This window comes from Eschrichtius robustus, chromosome 12 (genome assembly GCF_028021215.1).
Source record: "Eschrichtius robustus isolate mEscRob2 chromosome 12, mEscRob2.pri, whole genome shotgun sequence".
NCBI classification, from domain to species: domain Eukaryota; kingdom Metazoa; phylum Chordata; class Mammalia; order Artiodactyla; family Eschrichtiidae; genus Eschrichtius; species Eschrichtius robustus.
In genome coordinates, this window is record NC_090835.1 from 84,204,636 (window position 1) to 84,229,392 (window position 24,757).

Here is a 24,757-nt window from a genome sequence, read left to right on the forward strand (position 1 = left end):
TAAATGACTTTTTTTTTTTTTTTTGCAATACTCCAACTTTTTGTGAAGTACCCTTCCTTTTGATTCTTGCCCCTAATCTCCTTTCTATTTTGGAAAGTGTACTAGGTGAATGTTGAAGTTCTGGCTCTATTTGCTTAACTTATATTTCCTAATTTTTTAAATCTCTTTGACTTAAAGTATCATGTAGTAACTCCATTTTCCTAACCCAATATTTTGACCTTCAGGAGTGTCTACTCTGATATTTGACATTTCCATTTGTTTTCTACTTTAAGCCAATTTTTCATTCCCAAGAATGCTGATTATTTCTTCAATCCTGTATCTCCTATGAAGGAATCCTTCCTAATATACTTCATATTTGTATTAAAAATCTTCATATACACACACTATTCTTTACCTTTTTATGTTAGAGAAATCTGAAAATTAGAGATAAGCAAAAATAATAGATAGAAACACCCATATTTGCACTACTCAGAAATAAATACCCTGGACTTCCTGGTGGTGCAGTGGTTAAGAATCCGCCTGCCAATGCAGGGGACACGTGTTCAATCCCTGGTCCGGGAAGATCCCACATGCCACGGAGCAACTAAGCCCGTGTGCTGCAACTGCTGAAGCCCGTGTGCCTAGAGCCCGTGCTTCGCAACAAAAGAAGCCACCACAATGAGAAGCCCGTGCACCGCAATGAAGAGTAGCGCCATGCACAGCAACAAAGACCCAAGGCAGCCACAAATAAATAAAAATAATTAAATTTTAAAAAAAAGAAAAAGTACTTTCCAAAAAAAAAAAGAAAGAAATACCATATCATTATTTTTCTGTGATTTTGATGTCTATCCTTCTATTTTTCTCAAACAAGATCATACTGTTTACACTGTTTTAAAAACTGCTCTTTGAAATCAATAATATCTTGTAGTTCTCTCTCGCTCCCTCTTCACTTTTCTCTCTCACACGAACACTGGTATGTACTCAATGAAATTCCTCAAAATATTCTCCACAGATTAATTGATTTTATGCAACAATTCTCTATTATTGGGAAAAATATATAAGTATGTATATAAATTTTTCAAATTTATTTTGAGAATAGAATATTTACAGTTTGAGATAGAATACACACACAAACATACACATTTCAAAGTAAACAAAAAAAGCAAGTCATGTCTTCAGCCCATTCCTTCTCTCCTTCAGTTTTCCCTTCCCATTCCTCAATATTTCAGACCCTAACCATATGGTAGGTGTCAGACCCCAAATGAGACAGGAGGGCCTTATGGAGGAGGGCTGCCCAACTTGGTGGGAAATAATTTGAGTGGAAAGAGAGGTCATGCACGAGGTGGGGAGACAGCACCGAAGAGAATTGCGGAAGATTATATGGTCCTATATTCAAACAATGTAATATTATGCAACAATAAAAAAAAAATTTAAAGGTACTGATACACACAACATGGTTGAATCTCAAAAAACATTTTGTTTAGCCAAAGAAGCCAAGCACAAAAGCATACATACTGTATGACTCCATTTTTGTTGAAGTTTTAGAATAGGCAAGATTAAGCTATCATGATTTATATTAGAATACTGTTTTTCCACCCCCTGGATGGATTGATGGACAATGGACATGAGGAAAATTTTCAAGAGACAAAAAAATTCCACAGTTTGATGGAGGTGGTGGTTACATGAGTGTAAGCATTTGTGAAACCTCATTCAAATGCATGTTTTAAAACCATGCATTCTGTTGCATGCAAATTATATCTCAAGACATTTGATTTCTTAAAAAGGCAAATGTACCTCATTGTCTCTAGAAAATATTTATTTAGGATCTTGGTATTCATTTGGCCAGACTGTTAGGGGCTTACATACTAATATTTATGCAATTGCTATTTGTGTCCCTGATTATCTGTAAACCTTGTGTGACACGAAGAAACATGAATTAAACTTGGAAAGTGTGTGAAATGGAAAGAAAATGCCATGTGAGCATTCTGTATCTAGCACAGTATAACTGTGTAGTTATATCTATTCTACTTTGGGGAGCCCTAAGGTTTTTGGAAATACAGACCTTCTATTCTTGGAGCACAGAGCCCTCCATTTCCAAACTCTTATTTCCCCCTGTGCAGCTCTGCACGTGGCTTCCAATGTCAATCATGGTGTGGTGAGAGTAAGCGTGCTTCTCCCGGGCTTATTCTCTAAATCAGCTAGCTTTGTTAGATGGACATTTGGATTACCGGCTGAACTGAGTATTATACAGGAAGATGATTCCCTCTCCCCAGATAATGTCATTTCAGTCCTTTGCAGGTGGGAGGGGGGAGCTACACTGAGCATTTTTGACCAAAGCAACTTTAGAGTTCCTATCATTCTATAGCTCAGCCCAGTCCAAAGTCCCCTGGGGTGACCTTTATTACTTCCACTTTCAAAGTAAGTAAAAGAGCTGCAGGCAGGCTGTGACTTCCTCGTTAAACCCATTCCAGGAGAGGCATTCAAATGCCAGTGCCTACTGGCAGCCCTGTTTGTCCTCCTTCCTAAGAATATTTTCCTAATCCAGGGATGGGTTAGAAACCTGCCGTTTCCAGCCCCTGAAGCCACACCGTTGGAGGCTGACCTCAAGAACAACCAGGTGCAAATTGTCTCTAGAGCTGGGTCTTGTAGATGCCAGGTCTTGTAGCTTCCAGGAGCTTCCAGCAACCCCCTTGGCTCAATCTGGATGGTGAGAGAGAAACATATGGTGATGTGCAGGTGTGTCTGTGGGACATGTGGGTCCTGAAAAAAGAAGGGCTTGAGCTCTGGGTCATGTGGTGACAAAACTCCCTCCCCTTTCAGGAGTTAAGCCACAAGAGTATTTGCAGTCAAAATAAATAAATAAATGTATGAATGAATGAATGAAGGGGGAAAATAGTTTGGCTGAGTGGAGTGGACAAATTTTGTGTCTGACTTCATCTCTCAACATTGAACTCAGGGTTTTCAGTTTCAAGAGAGCCCCGGTGAGAAGGTGAATCTGTAGATAAGCAAGTGAGCCCACAGGACACAACAGAACAGTTTACAGTTTTCTACACCTGCTGGGGAAACGGTTTTCAGAAAAAAAAAAAAAAAGAGGGAGGGAAGAAAAACAAAAAACCCATTGGGAAGGGGTGGGCGTTGGTGGTGTTTGTCTCAAGGTCTGTGAGGGAAAATAGCCAAAAACCTGTGTATAAAAGTATGTCTTTGAACACGGGATTTTTGTTTTCTAAGCACTTTCACTCGGCTAGCTTCTCAGCACCTTCTCCAACAGAGCACCTCATTGTCAGAGTGAACATCTTGTGCTTCCACCTGCTGCAATTTCTGCTCTGAAGAAGATGGCGGGTTTTCCCAGCTTCCTTCCTGCTGGCTTTCTCCCCACTCTTCTCCTTCTCCAGGTGTCCACGTGGTGCTCCCCAGGTCAGTGTTCTCCCTCATGCTTTTTATCTGTAGGTGTGTTTTCAGTGGCTCTTCTCATATAATGGTCCATCAGTCCCAACTCTGCATCTTCTCAAAGCAGTTATTTCTGGGGAAACTGTGGCTGTGCCTGCTGCTAACAGAAGGCTTGAAGGGTCGGGCGAAGGGTGGGAGTGATCTCCTTCACATCAACACACCTTACTCCTTTGAGCAGACCTCATTAAACTCATAGCTATAATGTTTATCTAAGTCTTTATTGAGTATGACTGATTTTAGCCTGTTTAAATTTGATGTAACTGTTTGTTTTTTGTTTGTTTTTAATTTTATTTACTTATTTACTTTTGGCTGTGTTGGGTCTTCGTTTCCGTGCGTGGGCTTTCTCTAGTTGTGGCGAGTGGGGGCCACTCTTCATCGCGGTGCGCGGACCTCTCACTGTCGCGGCCTCTCTTGTTGCGCAGCGCAGGCTCAGTAATTGTGGCTCACGGGCCCAGTTGCTCCGCGGCATTTGGGATCTTCCCAGACCAGGGCTCGAACCCGTGTCCCCTGCATTGGCAGGCAGATTCTCAACCACTGCGCCACCAGGGAAGCCCTAACTGTTTGTTAAAGCATACTTTGTAATGTTTTCACTGCCAAGAAAACCCAAGTCTGAGCACAAAGAATTTGGACTCAGGATCCCTGAGCTCTATCTGGTTATGACCTTGGACAACCCATTTATTCTTTCTGGGACATAAGTCCTTTCTTCATAAAATAAAAGGGCCCCCTCAAGATGAAGTTTTCAGACTCCAGGTTTGAAGAGAACCAGCTATGAAGTCACAATAATGACATTTTCTGCTATTGTCTCTTTAATTGGAGGTCAAAAAATAACACAAATAAGAGAGAAATACTTTTGGGTCCCTACATAAAGAATGCAGGTGGGTCTACCATCTCATCCTGCCCCCCACCCCCATTCATTCCCCCAATTTGTCTCTAATGTTCATGCAGTGTCTGGGTTTTCCGTGAAGGGACCAGCTCAGCCCATCATGGTCCTGCTAGGGGCAGATGCCAGTCTGCCCTGCCAGCTGTCTCCTGAGCAGAGCGCAGCCCACATGCAGATCCGGTGGTACCGAGCCCAGCTCTCCTCCACGGTGCTTGTGTACCAGAACGGACAGGAACAAGGAGGGGAGCAAATGCTGGAGTACCGGGGCAGGACAGAGTTGGTGGGCGACTCCATTGGCAAAGGCGCTGTGGCCCTGCTGATCCAACACATCCGTGCCTCTGATGATGGCCAATATCGGTGTCATTTTAAGGATGGTCACATCTCCCAAGAAGCCATTGTGGAGCTGCGTGTGATAGGTAAGTTAACTTAGCACACAATGTATGTGTCATGGTGTAGAGCAAAGGGAAGGGTGAGAACATATGGATTCCTAACTTGGCATTTCTCGTGATCTTCCATATGTTGATATAATATTTTGCCTTGCAGAATCTCAATTTCCTAAACTGTGCAGTGAGGATAAGACTACATACTCTGCTTTTAAACAGTAAAGGAGGCAATCCTTCTGAAGATATTTTGGTATCCAAAGGATCACAAAAATTAATTAACTAGTATTAATTCAGATAGGTACTGAGGCCTTCAAATACTTTTGACCCAATCAGGAGAGAGAGACAACTTGTAGAATTAAACTGCTTTTTTCTAACTTTCATTGTCCCTGTTCTTTTTTCTTCTTGGAATGACCCCAAAGCTCTCTCAGTCCAAGTAAAGTGCAAAAGCATTAAGTTGATTTAAACACTGAATCACAGGTAAGCCTAACTTTGGCTGTGAGCAGTTTTGAATTCTGAGCTTCAGTTTGCTCACCAGCCTAGTGAAAGGCAGTTAGACCTTCAGCCTCAGGGACTCCTGAGCCCCAAGGACCACAGCCCTCAGGCACATGTCTTCTCTCCTCAGGCTTGGGCTCTGCCCCTCACGTGTACATGATGGGGCCTGAGGATCGCGGGATCCGAGTTCTGTGCTCCTCAGGTGGCTGGTTCCCAAAACCCAGGGTGCAGTGGAGAGACATGGTGGGAGTGAAGCTACCATCTGTCTCTGAGTCTCAGACCCAAGATGGAGATGGGCTGTTCCATGTGGAGGCATCGCTTGTGGTCACGGACAGCTCTCTGGACAATGTGACCTGCTCCATCCAGAACCCCTTCTCTGGCCAGGAGAAAGTGTCAGCCATCTTCCTCCCAGGTCAGTAAGGTACAAACTCCAAGGCAGAGTTGGGTGCGTTAAGGGCAAGGAGGAGTGAGTGAAGGAAGGCTGAAGGGAGCCTTGGAGAGAGGGCAGGGCTTCCTCCAGGTCAGTCTCTCACTGTGTCTCCACATGCCTGTGTCAGAGCCCTTCTTCCCCAGGACGTCTCCGTGGAAGACAGCCCTGGCTGGGACACTGCCTTTGCTGGTGCTTCTCCTCGTCGGGATCAGCTACACTGGCTGGAGAGAACATAAAGCCAAAGAGAGAGAAGTAAAGAAAAAGCAGGAAGAATCACATGAAACAGAGAAGATGAAGAGAGAAAAGGAAGTGGCACTTAGAGTCAAAAGTAAATCAGGGCAGCAGGTCAAATCAGAGGTTCATGGAAAAGCTGCAGATACAGGTTGTGTAGGGTGGATGGGGAAATAAAAGATTGCTGAAGAACCCCAAGGGAAACGCAGGGTACCAAGAATTCCACAGAGCTGGGAGTCCTATGGAAAGGAGAAAATCATTTGGGAAGTTAGGAGGTCTGTGGGAAGTGGTCACGAAGCCTCCAAATTGCAGCTCAACCCACACCATACCTTTTCACACCACTGTGCCTCAACCTGTTTCTCTTTGTGGAAATGTCTTCCCTTATCTTCTCTTCCTTTTTGTCCTTCAAGAATAGGCTTTAGAAACACCTAAGAAATCTTAAACTCCTATGAAGCATGGGCTCTCCTTCCTGTGTGACCCCATGATACTTCCCACGTAACTTTTCTTAGCGCCTGTCCTTTTACATTTGACTAATATGTTTGCTAATCTTCCTCACCTACTTAACTATGGGACCCTTAAGAGAAGGTCAAATTGAAATCATTTAGCTAGTCACCGAACTTAGGAGCAGCTAAAACCCAATTTGATGGATTTTATATCTCCTCCTCTTCCAGTGAACCTCAAGGCAGAGCTTGGTGAGTCTTGCTTCTTCTCATGCCCTGTGTAGAAGTTGTTCCCCTTTTCACACCTGTTCTGGGTCTCTCATTGAATGTTGTTTCTTTCAGAAAGGCGAAAGGCATTATACAATGAAGGTAAGAGACTCTGTCATGTCAATTGATGTCCTGATGACCAACAAGTTCTCAGCTCCCTATCCTTAGAGGAAAAGACTAAAGGATTGAATGATGATTAGTGGAAGAGAAATAAGGGGAAGGAAGAAAAATTCAAGGCCCCAGATTAATGTCTCATCTTGTCTTACCTCTATTCATTCTGTTTTAGATTGGAAGAAGGCCTTGCTATATCCTGGTACGTAACTCTATGGACCTAGTCTTGCCAAGTGCCTCTGGTATTCTGAGCATAATAAGCAGAGTCATAAACACACACACACACACACACACACACACACACACTTGAACGTTGTGAAAATTTATTTGGTATCACTCTGTAGTATTTTGTATTTGGAGGCTCAAATAATCAGTTGTCTTCCAGAGCTAATGATGAAGGAGAAGTAACTGCTGCCCGGTCAGTTCCACCACAAGGCTAGGGTAGGACTCAGCAAGAATTGTTAGCTCATCCACTATGAAGAAGGAAGGGACAGAACACAGAGTGATTTTGATGAATAAAGAGTGATTTGGGAACAATAAAGAATATATTATATCAGCATTTCTATTCTACAAATAAAGTTTAAAAGAGCAGAAAATGTATTATATTTTATATTTGGAAAAATATATATTAACTATGATTTCACTTATTTTACCTATTTGAAATAAAAAAAGTAAAATTCAATATATAGGGAGAAGGTTTATGTGTGAAAAAGTTGAAAAACAACTTTTAAAAATATTTGAATATCATTTGCAAAAATATGTTTATCTGGTGGTGGGGGAATTGGCTATATTTATACTTTCTAAAATTTGTCCATGTATTCTGTGAGTTTATAACTTGTGTGTGTGTGTGTGTGTGTGTGTGTGTGTAATATAGAGTTGGACCTCAAAAGCACACCAGGTCATTTCTTGAATATGTATCTGTGCAATTTTTATATGCCAGACCTTGTGCTAGATGTTGGTGGTACAAACTATTATAGTCTGACCCTGTGAAACTTAAAGTCCATTGGGAGAAGTAAGCCAGGAACCAGGCAACTACACACAGCCTGATAAGTGCTTTGATAAGAGGAGGTCCTCCCAAGGATTAAGGTTGATTAAGCAGTTTCTGTTGAGTTTTCTTTCATGAGATACTGAAAAATGTTCCCGTGTTTCTAAAGGAGTGAGCAAAGTACTAAGAATGACTTTTGACTTTCAGTTCCAACTCTACCAATTACAGCTGAGAAGTCAGGTTATCTTCTCTTTTTTTGAGCTCAGTGTCCTTATCTCTAAGACAAAAAGACTGGAATACGTGATCTCAGATGTCCTCCTTGACTCATATATTCATAGATTCTATGCATCTGAGTGCTACATTTCTGACAGGAGGGCAGTTTAGTGAGAGACCACAGTGCTGCTTCAATCAAGAATTATGGATATGTCCTTATCTGCCTATTGTCCCAAGACTTTATGAGAATACCCAATGTTTAAATAAAATCACAAGTCCTGTCATAAGAGAAGTGGCCACAGGCAGAAGCAGATGCAATTCTATTTCTCATGAGGAATCTGTCTCTGGAGAAAAATATAAGTAATCTGATTACAATCTGGGTCAAAGTAATAAGGGCCCATTTAAATGCCTTAGTCATAAGCTTAAACTCTACTCTGAGGAGATCACAGGCTAGAAAAACTATAAATAAAATGGAATAGAATAAAATAAAATAAAATTTAATTTAATTTAAAAATACACTTTATAGCTCTCATTGTCAGTGAGGAGGTCCATAAAGGTCTTGAGAGCATAGTAGAGGGGCATGTAGAGCATTAGACCCTGCTCCAGGGGTCTCCAAACCTGGCTGAGACTGGAGAATACACCCCAGCTTCGGGCTGAAATATGTGATAGTTTCTAGTTTGAGACAGAGCGCAGAAAGCATACTATTTGTCCTGTAGTTTCTGGATACTACCAGAGTTTGAGGGGTTTAGAGGAGGAAGAGAATGTTGACAGGAGAAGGTGATGAGTCAGGGAAGGAAGCATCTTGCCTCCTTTTCATTCCCTGGGTATGCTTCCGTCCCAGTTTCAACTTGTATTGCTCTTTTTCAGACTGGAGGAAAGAACATTTCCAACCTGGTAAGTTGTTCTTTATTTATCTTTTGGGCTCCCTTCCAACCTGCCCTCTGAGACCCCGCTTTTCTTTCCAAACATCATCTCCTCGCTGAAAAGACAGAGGCACTATTGTTCTGGTAAAGAGAGGCAAGAACATGAAAATCATTAAATATTAGCCTGAACTGAAAATTGCTGCTAGGCTTAGCTACTCTGGTCGTGATTCCACTTTCAAATATTGGCACAGCTTCCTCGTCTATGGGGTCCACTTGGTTCTAAAACAGAAATTAAGATAGCCCCTCAGCTGAGGAGACCCCAAACTAAGTAAGAAGTGCTCAAAATAGCAACTCAGCTGTTCTTTGTAGAGAGGTCAGCTCACTTGGAGCCTGTTACTAATTGAGGAACATAGGTCTAATTTGCAGAGAACATGGAAAGAACACCATTCTCCAATAAACACTTCAAGTCCCCTGCTCACTCTGGCACTCTGCCAAGACACTGACCTATATAACTGCATAGATAGGATAAGATAAGTAGCCTAGAACTCAAGATGGGAGCACATCAGCTGCCTCCCAGCACCACCTCCCCCAACACACACGTTCAGAGGAGATGCATTCTATCCGTACTCCTTACCCATTTGCTCTGTTTTGTTAAGGTTTCCCCTGTAACAAAACAGTTACAGGGAAAACAGTTTTCTGAAATATACAATGTTGGCCTTTTCCTTTCCTTTTTTTTTCTTCCAGCTCTTGTGACTCTAAACCATGAAAGCTTTCATCAGAACAATTCTGACCCAGAGAGAGAAGAGGACGTCAGAGAGGAAACACGGGTATTATTATGTAATAAGCAAGGAGACTGCAACCTTATCAAACTTGATCAGAAAGAATTCACTTCAGGGAGACATTACTGGGAGGTGGACATTGAGGACACTGATGAATGGACTCTAGGCATTTATGAGAAGCCCACGGAGAGCAGTGGGTTACTCAGCCATCTACCACAGAGGAAGTTCAGCGTCTTAGAGAAGAAGGGACGTGAATACAGGGCTCTCACCTGTTCTCCCCAAAACATTTTCCTGGAAGAGCCTCTCCTGATAGAAAAGTGTCCACGAAAGATTGTGATTTTCTTGGATTATGAGGATAGTGACATTTCTTTCTATAACATGACTGATGGAACCCACATCTTCTCTTTCACTCAGGCCAAATTCTCTGGGTCACTCTATCCTTACTTCAAACTTAAGTCCGTGGAGCTCTCCCCATCTGTACAATATTAAGTGACTTAGAAGAAGAACCTATAAACCATGGAGATAGTAACCCATTCTCTGTAAACCCTAGGACCACTGATTACGAGGCCTCTTGGCTTAAGGCTCCATGAATCTGCATGACCAAAGTTTCTAACCACATCAAGCAGTGTTTCTCAAACAATCTGCAGAGAAGAATCTTTTTCTTTCTTTTGGTTATTGTTGTAAATGTTTCTTGCATTATATATTATATATCACAGACATACTTTTCTGAATAAATTACTGGAAATAATGAAGTGAGTTAAAAACAGACATACAAGTGGTAATATCATTATTAGATAAAATATAACTAATATTTTCTGTCAATTTGCTCTAAAGTTTTGTAATACTATATTTCTGTATTTGTTTCATAAAGAACTAGTAAGAAACGCTTTATAAATATGCACTGGTCTGAGGATCACACTTTAGTAGCACTGCTCAAGGAATAAAAATTAGATACACTTCCTCACATTTCTCAACAGCAACACTGAATAAAAATGACAAAAGAGTTCTATTTTCAAATGTTGAAGGAGAAAAGTTAAACTGCAATTTGATAACAAGCTAAACTATATCTTAAATGCAAGGATAATTTGAGAGAGAAAAAAATAAATATCAATCACAATCCAATTCTAACAAATGTGATGATGTGAACATGTTGGAGGTCTGGGAAAACTAGAAACAACTGAGAGCACGTTGAGGTATTTATCCTATTGAATGATGAGAGAGAAATGTTATTGCTTTGCTTAAGATGTTAATAAGGAGAATGACTACTTTGTATTCTGGGGAATTCTAAGTATGTCCACCAGCAAAGGTAAGGAAAGGCCCTTCTTCTCCCTCCAATCAAAACTATCTATTAGGTTAAAATGAAATGATTAGAGGAAACAGTAACTAATACTTAAACAAGGGTGAGAAGAGAGTGTGATCCTACCACCCAGACTAGAAAACCTTGTAAATGCAGTGGACACTGTATAGGGTACCCACAAAAGTCTTTCCCTAGTAACGGGGAATAATTAGCACTAGACTAAATATTGATCCAATATTGATGAACAAATTTAAAAGCAAGATTCAAATGGACCAAATCGTTTACAAGTATCGTAAATTCATTCCAGAGCAAAGCTCAACAGGATAAAAAATTCACACTGACATTCAATCAAAAATTACCAGGCAAGGAAAGAAGCAAGAAAATACAACATATAATGAACAGAAAATCAATAAGTTAAAATTGACATGGAACTGGTACAGGTATTCAAATTTATAGACATGGATGTTAAAACAGACATTATAACGATATTCCAAATAGTTTAAAATATGTTCAAACAATTCACTAGAGATATACATTTAAAAGAAAGACCCAAATTAAACTTCTAGACATGAAAAGTACAATGTGTGAGATGAAAATTTCACTGGATATGATTAACGGTAGATTAGTCATTGCAGAAATAAATGGTTAGTGAACTTGAAGACAGAAATTCAAACTATCTAAAATGAAATGTACAGAAAAAATAATTTAAAAAATGAAGAGTATCAGTGATTTGATGGAAAACTTTAAAGGTCCTAAAACAAAAGTAATTAGAGACCTTGAAGAGAGAGGTGTGTGGACAGAAAAAAGATTTGAGAAAATGAGAGTCTAAAATATATTCTAAATTTAATCATTATAAACTCAAGATCCAAATATCACTCTTAGGGGAATTCCCTGGTGGTCCAGTGGTTAGGACTCCGTGCTCTCACTGCAGGGTGCCCGGGTTCGACTCCTGGTTGGGGGAATAAGATCCCACAAGCCACACAGCAAAAAAAAAAAAAAAAAAAGAAATCACTCTTAGTCTGTTCAGACTGCTATAACAAAAAACACCATAGACTCAGTGGCTTGTAAACCGTGTAAATTTATTTCTCACAGTTCTAGAGGCTAGGAAGCCATCCCATTAAGGTGAACAAGAATTAAAGTTTTACAATCTCACAACCACACGTTGAAACATTGTTACATTTTAAAATATATGGAAAATATCTATGGTCATCAACTGAGACCTCATAAAAACTGCAGAGTCTAGATAATGTATTTATTAAATATAAGAATTCTTTAAATTCCTTAAGTTGAAGTTGAACATGCATCTTGTTAAGCTGAATATATTCAGAAGTATCCTTTTACAGTGACAGATATTACCTGTGCCTTATGCACCTGGAAGGACTACAGAGCAGCTCCTGGCACATGAAAAAACTTCCTGAAGTCTACATCATTTATAGACTCAAAAGCCTCTTATACAGAAAATACATACAGTACACACACAGACACCCCCACTCACACACACTATTAGAGGCAATAAAGAAATTCAGCAAAGTTGCAAAGTTTAAGATCAACACACAAAATTCAGTTGCATTTCTATGCACTAGCAATGAACAATCCAAAGATAAAATTAAGAAAAAGTTTTATTTATAGCAGCATCAAAATAATAAAATACTTAGGAATAAATATAATCAAGGAAGTGCAAGATTACAAATTGAAAATTACAAAATATTGTTGGAAGAAATTAACAAAGACATAGATAAATGGAAAGATATTCTGTGTACATGGATTGGAAAAAATATTTTTAAGATGACAATACTATCCAAAGTGACCTACAGATTCAATGCAATCTTTGTCAAAATGCCAAACACATTTTTTGAAGAAATAGACAATCTGATTGTAAAGTTCAGATGAAAATTCAAGGGACCCAGAAAAGCCAAAACCATCTCAAGATGGTTTGATGAAGAATAAAGTTGGAAAACTCACATCTCTCAATTTCAAAACTTACTACAAAACTGCAGTGATCAATACAGTGTGGTTCTGGCATAAGGATAAACATATAAGTCAATGGAATTTATTGAGAATCCAGAATAAGCTCACACTTTTATGGTCAATTGATTTTTGACAAGCATCAAAAAAATCACTTCATCCATTTGATAGGAAAAGAATACCCTTTTCAATAAATGGTGAAGAAACAATAAACATCCACAGGCAAAAGAATGAAGTTGCCCTCTATCTCACATCATATATAGAACATCAGCTCAAAATGGATTAAAGATCTAAATGTAAGCATATGTATAAATCTTGACTTAGACACTGGCTTCTTAGATATTATACCAAGAGCACAACCAAACAGAGGAAAAATAAATAAATTTGACTTTATTAAAAGCTTTGTGTCTGAAAAGACACTATCAGGGGTTTCCCTGGTGGCACAGTAGTTAAGAATCCACCTGCCAACACCGGGGACACGGGTTCAAGCCCTGGTCCAAGAAGATCCCACATGCTGAGGAGCAATTAAGCCTGTGCGCCACAACTACTGAGCCCACGTGCTACAACTACTGAAGCCCATGCGCCTAGATCCCGTGCTCTGCAACAAGATAAGCCACCACAATGAGAAGCCTGCACACCACAACGAAGAGTAGCCCCCGCTGGCTGCAGCTAGAGAAAGCCTGTGTGCAGCAACGAAGACCCAGCACAGACAAAAATAAATAAAATAAATAAATTTTTGAAAAAGACACTATCAAAAAAGTGAAGAGGCAATTCATAGAAAGGGAAAAAATATTTACAAATTATTTATCAGAGTTTAGTATGAAGAATATATAAAGATTCTTAATGCTAAACAATAAAAAGAAAAGCAATTCAGTTTTTTAAATGAACAAATGATTTGAATAGACATTCATCTGAAGAAGATGTGCAAATGATCAATAAGCACGTGAAAAAATGTACAACACAATTAGTCATTTGGGAAATGTAAACCACAATGTAATATCACACATACCCTCTAGAATGTCTATCCTATGCCCTCCCTACACCCCCCCCCCCAAAAATGAAAATAACAAGTATTGGAAAGGATGCGGAGAAATTAGAAATCTCATACAGCTATGCAAATCAAAACTACAATGATGTATCACCTCACATTGGTCAGATTGGCCATCATCAAAAATTCTACAAACAAATTCTGGAGAGGGTGTGAGGAAAAGGGAGCCCTTCTGCACTGTTGGTGGGAATGTAAACTGGTACAGCCACTATGGAGAACAGCATGGAGGTTCCTTAAAAAACTAAAATAGAGCTACTGTATGATCCTCCTGGGCATGTATCTGGAAAAAGCCATAATTTGAAAAGATACATGCACCCCAATGTTAACTGCAGCACTATTTACAATAGCCAGGATATGGAAGCAACCTAAATGTCCATCAACAGAGGAATGGATAAAGAAGATATGGTACATATATACAATGGAATATTACTCAGCCATAAAAAAGGAATGAAATAATGCCATTTGCAGCAACATGGATGGACCTAGAGATTGTCATACTGAGTGAAGTTAAGTCAGACAAAGACAAATATCATATGATATCGCTTATATGTGGAATCTAAAAAAAGGGTAAAAATGAACTTATCTACAAAACAGAAATAGAGTTACAGATATAGAAAATAAACTTACGGTTAACAGGGGGTAAGGAGGGGAGGGATAAATTGGGAGATTGGGATTGACATATACACACTTTTATATATAAAATAGATAACTAATAAGGACCTACTGTATAGCACAGGGAACTCTACTCAGTACTCTGTAATGGTTTATATAGGAAAAGAATCTAAAAAAGAGTGGATATATGTATACATATAACAGATTCACTTCACTGTACACCTGAAACTAACACAACATTATAAGTCAACTATACCCCAATAGAATTTTTTTAAAAATTTTATACATTGCCTGTTGCATGTAAAATGGCACAATCACTGTGGAAAACAGTTTGGAAGTTTCTCAAAAAGTTATACATAGAACTACCATCACTCTGTAATTCCACTCCAAGTTATATACCCAAGAGAAATTAAAGTATACATTCACAAAAAATGTGTACAAAAATGTTCATAGCAGCATTTTTCTCAATGGCCAAAAAAGTGGAAAGAACCCACATGTCTATCAATGCATACACAAAATGTGGTACAGCCACACATGGCACATTTTTCCACCATAAAATTAATGTGGACCCATGTAAGGATTAGAAATATACAAAGCAGAGTCTAGGTTTACATTGACAGGCAGAATTTGAGAAGGATAGAGGTTAGTCCTAAATTTGGACTGCAGAAGTATAATCCTGGAGCAAGGACTGGAATCAACAGATAAAGTTTGGGGAAAAAGGAAAGGAACCCAGAATCACTGCCTACTCTGTAACAACCCTGGCTTAAGTTTTATTGGTTCTCATAGATTGTCAAGTGAACATAAAATTTCTTCCTTTTCCAGCACTAGACAGTCTCATTGGGCTTTATCTGCATGAAGGGGGAAAAAAAAAGCCACTTATCAACTGAACTTGGTGTGTATATGTGATAATTTGTGTGTGCATTCAAGTGAGCAAATGGATACCAGCAACTAAAATATTGTTTTATCACCCTACAAGGACAAAACTCCAGAGTCTCCTTCCCTGCTTCTGAGATACTCCATACTCTACCTGGCTACAGAGCTCAGGAGCAAGAAACGTGGTTCACGTCACTGAAGCTCTCTGCCCCAAGGATACCGCCCTGGGTGGTACAGTCCCTCTCTTCTGTACTGGTATAGGAAGCACAAAGGCATTTCAAACTCTGGCAACCCAGATCAGAATAAAGCCAGGAATTTCCTGTGGACCAAGAGTGACAGACATGAAACAAACGCCCTTCTGACTCAGACAATGAGTTGGTTTAGAAAACTGTTTACAAACTCTGAGAGTTGAGAAGTTAAGTTTGATTTTTTGTTACTGTTATTGCTTGTTTTTGTATGTATATGTATGTATGAATCTATGTATCTAGAGTCTCTGTAAAAGTATTTGGGCCACAAAGATAGAGCAGACCGCAGGGTACAAAGCCTAGGGGTTAGAGCTGTTACTTTGAGGTCTGGTCAACCTGTCTTCTCATTCCCTAATTAGCCATCTTTAAATAGTGCTTACCTCACCAATCTATCTCTCATTATATACTGATTTTTCTTCCACCTCTTTCTTCTACCTCACTTCTTTCAGTACACTTTAATTTGTGGATACTATCACTCTTCCCATATTTCTCCTCTTCATATCTGTGATGCTTCTGGTAATATGCTTCCTGCATATTCTGAATCTTCTCTCTACTCCAAACTCACAATTCAAACTCCTTGAGTAATCTCACTTTAATCCATCCATTTTTATATTCCAAAAGTAGGGAAAAATCACCTTGTAAAATTGAAAACCAATACTCATACTGGGCACCTTGCAAAATAACGAAATCAAACCTTTAAAATAATATATTGATATGGAATTATAAGTGGATATTAATATGCATGATCAAAACATTTTAATGTGCACTATTTGGAGGTTCTAAGGGTGGAGTAGAAATCCAGTCTCTAGTGATTATAGTTCCAATTCATATTAAGTAGTGAAAAAGTATATAAAATGAAACTTTGAACAAATGATTAACCTTTTCTGTCTTGAAAGATAAACAACGATTTGACAAAGTTTACAGGTTACCAATGTCTGTTCATGCACAACTGGTAAATGCGGAAAGGTTTACCCGAATAAGAAAATTCATTTCTTGCCATTAATGGGGTGGCATTCAAGTTACCTTCACATAAGATTTATACACTTTTTCTGCCTCTATGAATATGATTATCACTGTGAACTGCTTGAAGCTTCCTCTGAGAGTAGACATGTTATCTTCACTTACTCTGGTCCACATGAAGTAACACACTCATTGCCCACCAAGGCAAGAGGATCCTTCATAGCCACACAAATTCATAAATCAATTTACCCAAGCTCTCCCCAGTATCAATTCAATGTCTCCTTTCTGGAGAGAGATGGGGGTTGCCTGAACTCTGGGGGAGGCCCAAGCTTGGCTGTGTATCTAGAGTGTCCTTGAAAGGAAGGAACTAAGAAGTAACATTGTTTGATCAGTGAGTCCACCATAAACACATCTGGAGTGGATTTTTTAGATATCCAACTTGGAATAATTTATGCAATATCAGTCTGGCCATATGTATATAAATCCTGATAGCAATCACACGTTATTTCATGTATTAGAAGACACATGAAAACGGTAAGTCAGAATCATCTTGTGATCTAAAGGGAATACCACCCCCCCCCCCAAAATAATTTACCCTTGAGTTGAGAACAGAGATGAACATATTCTGAGCTTCTCAGTGCAGAAGTAATCTCCAAGCAAGAGATGTCAATGTACTTTTCTATGGTCATATTTTTAGCTAGAGTTCTTTGCTTAGTGCTGGGAAATTGAATTTGAAAAAAATTTAATAAGGAGTATGTCAAAGGTATAATATACAGAATTGTGAAGGGTCTGAACACTTGGAATAAGATGAAAATTTAAAGGGACTAATGACATTTAGCTTTGAATGGAGAAAATTGTGGAGAAGGTAAAAGCTGTTTTCAAATATTGGAAGTCCTTAACATTCAGCAATCAGAATAAGTACTGAAAATGTTAAAATGGCCATCTTAGATCAAATGGTGAATAACTTTTTTTTTTAAAGAACCAACTTTTTGTTTCATTGCTTTTCACTATTGTTTTCCTACTATTTTGTTTGTCTTCACTCTAATCTTTATTATTTTCTTTCTTCTGCTAGCTGTGGGATAAATCTGTTCTTTTTTTTAAGCCCCTTAAATTGTAAAGTTTAATTGTGATTTGGTATGTTACTTCTTCTTTTAATAGTTTACAGCCATAAATTTCCCTGCTTTCACTGTATCTCAGATGTTGGATGTGTTGCATTTTTGTTTTCATTGGTCTCAAGATATTTGCAAAATTTTCTTTTGTTATTTCTTCTTTGACTCATTGGTGTTTAAGAGTGTGTTGCTTAATTTCTACATAATTGTGAATTTTTCAGTATTTTTTTATTTTTATTTTTTTAACATCTTTATTGGAGTATAATTGCTTTACAATCGTGTGTTAGTTTCTGCTTTATAACAAAGTGAATCAGTTATACGTATACATATGTTCCCATATCTCTTCCCTCTTGCGTCTCCCTCCCTCCCACCCTCCCTATCCCACCCCTCTAGGTGGTCACAAACCACCGAGCTGATCTCCCTGTGCTATGCGGATGCTTCCCACTAGCTATCTATTTTACGTTTGGTAGTATATATATGTCCATGCCACTCTCTCACTTTGTCACAGCTTACCCTTCCCCCTCCCCATATCCTCAAGTCCATTCTCTAGTAGGTCTGTGTCTTTATTCCCATCTTACCCTTAGGTTCTTCATGACCTTTTTTTTTTTTTTCTTAGATTCCATATATATGTGTTAGCATACGGTATTTGTTTTTCTCTTTCTGACTTACTTCACTCTGTATGACAGACTCTAGGTCTATCCACCTCACTACAAATAACTCAATTTCGTTTCTTTTTATGGCTGAGTAATATTCCATTGTATATATGTGCCACACTTTCTTTATCCATTCATCTGTCGATGGACACTTAGGTTGCTTCCATGTCCTGGCTATTGTAAATAGAGCTGCAATGAATATTTTGGTACATGACTCTTTTTGAATTATGGTTTTCTCAGGGTATATGCCCAGTAGTGGGATTGCTGGGTCTTATGGTAGTTCTATTTTTAGTTTTTTAAGGAACCTCCATACCGTTCTCCATAGTGACTGTATCAATTTACATTCCCACCAACAGTGCAAGAGTGTTCCCTTTTCTCCACACCCTCTCCAGCATTTATTGTTTCTAGATTTTTTGATGATGGCCATTCTGACCAGTGTGAGATGATATCTCATTGTAGTTTTGATTTGCATTTCTCTAATGATTAATGATGTTGAGCATTCTTTCATGTGTTTGTTGGCAATCTGTATATCTTCTTTGGAGAAATGTCTATTTAGGTCTTCTGCCCATTTTTGGATTGGGTTGTTTGTTTTTTTGTTATTGAGCTGCTTGTAAATCTTGGAGATTAATCCTTTGTCAGTTGCTTCATTTGCAAATATTTTCTCCCATTCTGAGGGTTGTCTTTTCATCTTGTTTATGGTTTCCTTTGCAGTGCAAAAGCTTTGAAGTTTCATTAGGTCCCATTTGTTTATTTTTGTTTTTATTTCCATTTTTCTAGGAGGTGGGTCATAAAGGATCTTGCTGTGATTTATGTCATAGAGTGTTCTGCCTATGTTTTCCTCTAAGAATTTTATAGTGTCTGGTCTTACATTTAGGTCTTTAATTCATTTTGAGTTTATTTTTGTGTATGGTGTTAGGGAGTGTTCTAATTTCATTCTTTTACATGTAGCTGTCCAGTTTTCCCAGCACCACTTATTGAAGAGGTTGTCTTTTCTCCATTGTATATTCTTGCCTCCTTTATCAAAGATAAGGTGACCATAGGTGCGTGGGTTTATCTCTGGGCTTTCTATCCTGTTCCATTGATCTATATTTCTGTTTTTGTACCAGGACCACACTGTCTTGATTACTGTAGCTTTGTAGTATAGTCTGAAGTCAGGGAGTCTGATTCTTCCAGCTCCTTTTTTCTTTCTCAAGATTGCTTTGGCTATTCGGGGTCTTTTGTGTTTCCATACAAATTGTGAAATGTTTTGTTCTAGTTCTGTTAAAAATGTTATTGGTACTTTGATAGGGATTGCATTGAATCTGTACATTGCTTTGGCTAGTATAGTCATTTTCACAGTGTTGATACTTCCAATCCAAGAACATAGTATATCTCTCCATCTGTTTGTATCATCTTATTTTCTTTCATCAGTGTCTTATAGTTTTCTGCATACAGGTCTTTTCTCTCCTTAGGTAGGTTTATTCCTAGGTATTTTATTCTTTATGTTGCAATGGTAAATGGGAGTGTTTCCTTAATTTCTCTTTTAGATTTTTCATCATTAGTGTATAGGAATGCAAGAGATTTATGTGCATTAATTTTGTATCCTGCTACTTTACCAAATTCATTGATTAGCTCTAATAGTTTTCTGGTAGCATCTTTAGGATTCTCTATGTATAATATCTTGTCATCTGCAAACAGTGACAGTTTTGCCTCTTCTTTTCCAATTTGGATTCCTTTTATTTCTTTTTCTTCTCTGATTGCTATGATAGTCATTGTTTTGTAATAACTTTAAATGGAGTATAATCTATACAAATATTGAATCACTATATTGTACACCTGAAACTAATATAATATTGTAAATTAACTGTACTTCAATTTAAAAAAAAAAGGAGAACAACAGTGGAAACAATAGGGACTGCCTCTCTTAGGATTACCTCTCATCTCTCTATAAAGTTGGGAAAATAAGGAGAATACACAACCTCCTTTCATAAAGCTAGAAAGGTAAGAATTTTTGAAGAGGGTAATTCTCCAGTAAGTCACTTCAAGCTAAGAAAGATTGAGGCAGGTAGCCTAGATAAGTTATGCTTTAGTCTCTGGGTGAACATTCTTGGAAATTAGCACGGATGACATTCTTTCTGGTCAAATTTTTCCTCCCCATCAACAGATTATGTAAGACCTTCAGGGAAAAGAGGAGAAATTCCCTTTCTTTTTCCACTGTTGTCAAAAGACTTAAAACACTTTCCATTCTTTGCATTATTCATTTACATGTAAAATTTGTGAAATAGAGCACAGGATTGTCCTGTTCAAAATTACCCTAAGTGTTTGTAAAAAGTACCATCATAGACTAATCGGATAGAAATTTCTTGGGAGAGGGGAGGGGGAAGGGAGGAAAAGAACAGGGCTATGAATCAGTAATTTAAAAATAATTTCATTGGGAGATTGGGATTGACATATACACACTACTGTACATAAAATAACTAATAAGGACCTAATGTATAGCACAGGGAACTCTACTCAATACTCTATAATGACCTGTATGGGAAAAGAATCTAAAAAAGAGTGGATATATGATTCACTTTGCTGTACAGCAGAAACTAAAAAACATTGTAAATCAACTGTACTCCAATAAAACTTTTAAAAAAATTAGTCTCAAGTGATTATACTGTGCACCCAGGATTAAGAAGCACAGGCCTAGGCTGCCATCTCCATGCCTCCTACCCCTTGTCTATCAGCTCCTGCTGAGCCCTCAAGACAGGGTGAGGTGGAAGAAAATGCATTGTTCAAGGACCCTCTTATCCAACCAGGCAACTATTTATATCCAACAGAATTATATAAAGAAAAGAACATTTCTAAAGAAAAATCTCCTCTCCCCCAGAAATCCATTATATGACCTTGATATGTTTTATTTTGTAAATATGAAGTAGCATTCATGGATTCCAGGAAGAGAGCAGGAAAAAGCAAGAGAAATACAGTGAGAGAGGGAGAGAAGAGAGGTTGTAACTTCTAATTAGACACGGTCCACTCAACATGACACCGTGAAAGGGTAAAAAAGATCATTAAATATGATCACAACTACTCATTTTTAACTTCCTTGAAAACAGAGGGAAGCAAGCATGGATCACAGGAAAACAGAAAAGAGAAACAGAATAGCAACAGTAGATGAATCATTTTTTATTCAGCCTTCATTAATTAGAAAGTCTTTACTGAAAACGATTATTTTCAAATGACTGTATTTAAAAATGCACTGTAAAATTCACTAAAGTTGCGCGCGAGCTCGGCGTCCCCGCGGCGAGGTTGGCAGAACGCGGAAGGGGAGGAGGGAGCCCGCGGCGGCGTCGGCTACAGCCGTGAAACGGCGGAGACCGTGGCGGGTACCCGGCGGCTGATCACCAAGCCGCAGAACCTGAACGACGCCTGCGGGCCTCGCAGCAACTTCCTCGAGATCGATGTGAGCAACCCGCAGACAGTGCGGGTAGGCCGGGGTCGGTTCACCACCTACGAAATCAGGGTCAAGACAAATCTGCCTATTTTCAAGCTGAAGGAATCTGCCGTTAGAATAAGATACAGTGACTTTGAGTAGCTGCGAAGTGAATTAGAAAGAGAGATCAAGGTTGTAGTTCCCCCAGTCCCTGGGAAAGCATTTTTGCGTCAACTTTCTTTTAGAAGAGATGATGGAATATTTGTTGACAGTTTTATTGAAGAAAGGAAGCAAGGGCTGGAGCAGTTTATGAACAAGGTCGCTGGTCATCCTTTGGCACAGAATGAACGTTGTCTTCATATGTTTTTACAGGATGAAATTATAGATACATGTAATGCTCCATCAAAAATAAGACATAACTGAAATTTGGCAAGAAGGGGCAAAAATAACTTTCCATGACTATTAATGATTCATATGCACCAGTGAAGAAGTTCTAACTTTAGTATGCTGCATAAAAACTGGTATAATATGCCTTCAGTGTACTAAACTCATAATGCTCAGTTTTGTTTTGTTTTGGCAGTTGACAAGAAGTTGATTTGCTTTAGTGAAAAAATCCCTCATTCCAGCCTTTCTATATAAATAGCCCTTTCTTGCTGTTTTAATGTGGTACACACTGTAGCTTCACAAACCTGTTACTCCAGTATAACCTGCAGTGTTCTAACTAAAATTACTCATTTGGTCTTACCTGCAGTTTTTGTGTCATGTTTGCTTCTTGAGTCTGATTAATAGAATTTTTCTCTTATCCCCTTTTTAATAGGTGGTGTCACGACCTAATTTTTGTGTGGAAGCACTACACATTGGTTTCCAGTACCCTACACGTAAGATACACACTTGTGTGCAGAAGGTATCTCCCTTCAGGCCTGTAATCCCCTTCACATGGACGATCAATGAGGAAAATCTTTATATTCTATATAAAAACAAAATCAAATTTATATACTAAAATCATTGTCTAAAAATTTAGGTTGTTTTCAAATAAAAATAAAAATGTATTTCTGATACACAAAAATAAAATTCACTGAAGTTAAAATACTGGCATATCTGGTTTTATTGTGCTTTGCTTTATTGTGTTTCTCAGACAATGCTTTTTTCTACAATTAAAGGTTTGTGGCAATCCTGCATGCAGTAAGTCTATCAGCGCCGTTTTCCCAACAGCATTTGCTTATTTAGTGTCTCTGTGACACATTTTGATAATTCTTGCAATATTTCAAACTTAACTATATTTGTTACGGTGATCTGTGATCAGTGATCTTTGATGTTACTATTGAAAAAGACTAAGATTTGCTGAAGGCTCAGATGATGGTAAGCATATTTTAGCAATAAAATATTTTAAAATTAAGGTATGTACTTTTTGAGATATAATCCTATTTCATACTTAATAGGCTACAGTATAGTGCAACTTTTAATGCACTGGGAAACCAAAAATTTAGTATGACTAGCTTTATTGCAATATTCACTTTATTGAGGTGTCTGGAATTGAACCCACAGTATCTCTGAGGTATGCCTGTAGTGACAAGAACACTAGGGAAAATATCAATACTAATAAACGATTATACCTGATACGATAAACATATAATTCTATTAAAAATACAAATATTTTGTGAGATATTACTATGTGACATCACTATGTGTTTTGGTGCCCTTTATACTAATCTGTCCCCCAAACAAGATTGTGATTGACCTGAAAGAAAAGTAAGGACTTGAATTCTGGAGCTTCAAGTCCTTACCTGATGCAAGTAGAAGTCTCAAAAGACAATGGAGTTAGCCAGATGTGAAAACAAAGAGAGTAAGGATGTAAAATACCAGATCGTCTATTGTACAGTTTATTGGGGGTTCTCACTAGAGCAGTAAACCGAGAAAAATAGTAATATTGTAAATTAAATAATTAATTTAAAAACTGGATTAATTCATGTTCTATAGGTATAGAGCAGGGAAGAAAGTAGATACAAATTCCCACCTTTAAGGAGTTTACATTCTTGTGAAGGGAGATAATAAACATTAAATAAGTTAAATACGGAGTGCATTAAACGGTGATAAATACTGAGGAGAAGATAAAGTAGCAAAGGTAGATAAGGGTTGCATGAGGGTGGCAACATTAGACTGTTTGTCCAGGGAGGGTCTCACTGGAAAGGAGAATAAAGACCTGAGAGAGCCGTGGGAATATCTGGAGGAAGAGTATTCCAGGCGGAGGAAAGAGTAAGCAGAAAACAAAAGCAGCTTGGAGTATTCATGGAGCAGCAAGGAGACTGGTCTGGTTAGAGCAGGTGATCAAATGGGTGTGAGATGAGGTCAGAGATGGAGTCCCAGGGACTCCACTGAAGAGCCCAGTGGACCGACGTAAGGATTAGAGATGCAAGGAGAACCCATGGCAGAGTCTAGGTCCAACATAGCAGAAAGAGTTCAGAAGGTCACAGAATCTGAGGAGCTTTGCGTCTAGGACTGAATTTGGGCAGCTGAAGAAAACGCTTGAGGCAAGGAGACTGGTATCAGTGGATAAAGTTTTGAGAAAAAAAGAAGAGGAACCTATTCTGTAATAATCCTGGCTTAGTTTTATTGGTCTGTATAAATTATCAAGTGAACATAAAATTTCTTCCTCTTTCAGCAATAGATACTCTAGCTCAGGTTGATGTGCATGAAGAGAAATATAAAAAAAAGAAATCTAATCTCCCATTTATCAATTGATTTTCTGTGTATGAGCAATTATTTGTGCATTTATTCAAATGAGCAAATGAACAACTGCAACTAAAGTATTGCTTTATAATCCTATAAGGTCCAGAGTCCAGAGTCTCCTCCTGCTTCTGATTAGTTCCATACTGCACCTAGCTTCAGAGCTCAGGAGCCAGAAACCTGAGTTGCATGACTGAAAATTCTCTCTGACCCAAGGATATTGCCTTGGGTGGTATAATCTCTTCCCCCTGTGTTTGTAGAGGGGACACATAAAGACATTTCAAAATCCTGCCAACACAGCTCAGAACCAAGTTGAGAATTTTCTGTGGGCCACAAGTGACAGTCGTGAAACAATTTCCTGCCAAAGATGGTTA

General features: G+C 38.5%; 1 protein-coding gene and 1 pseudogene across 1 annotated transcript; both read left to right on the forward strand.

The window, feature by feature from the left end:
• The first annotated feature begins 3,311 nt into the window (after positions 1-3,311).
• LOC137774084 (butyrophilin-like protein 1) lies at positions 3,312-9,989 on the forward strand. The gene is made up of 9 exons (XM_068559204.1): positions 3,312-3,393; positions 4,372-4,722; positions 5,312-5,593; positions 5,739-5,939; positions 6,514-6,534; positions 6,625-6,651; positions 6,836-6,862; positions 8,726-8,752; positions 9,466-9,989. Exons 1-9 carry the CDS (start codon positions 3,312-3,314, stop codon positions 9,987-9,989), a joined length of 1,542 nt encoding a protein of 513 aa, XP_068415305.1.
• A 7,036-nt stretch (positions 9,990-17,025) lies between these two features.
• LOC137774085 (sorting nexin-3 pseudogene) lies at positions 17,026-22,082 on the forward strand (annotated as a pseudogene).
• Positions 22,083-24,757: the final 2,675 nt, after the last annotated feature.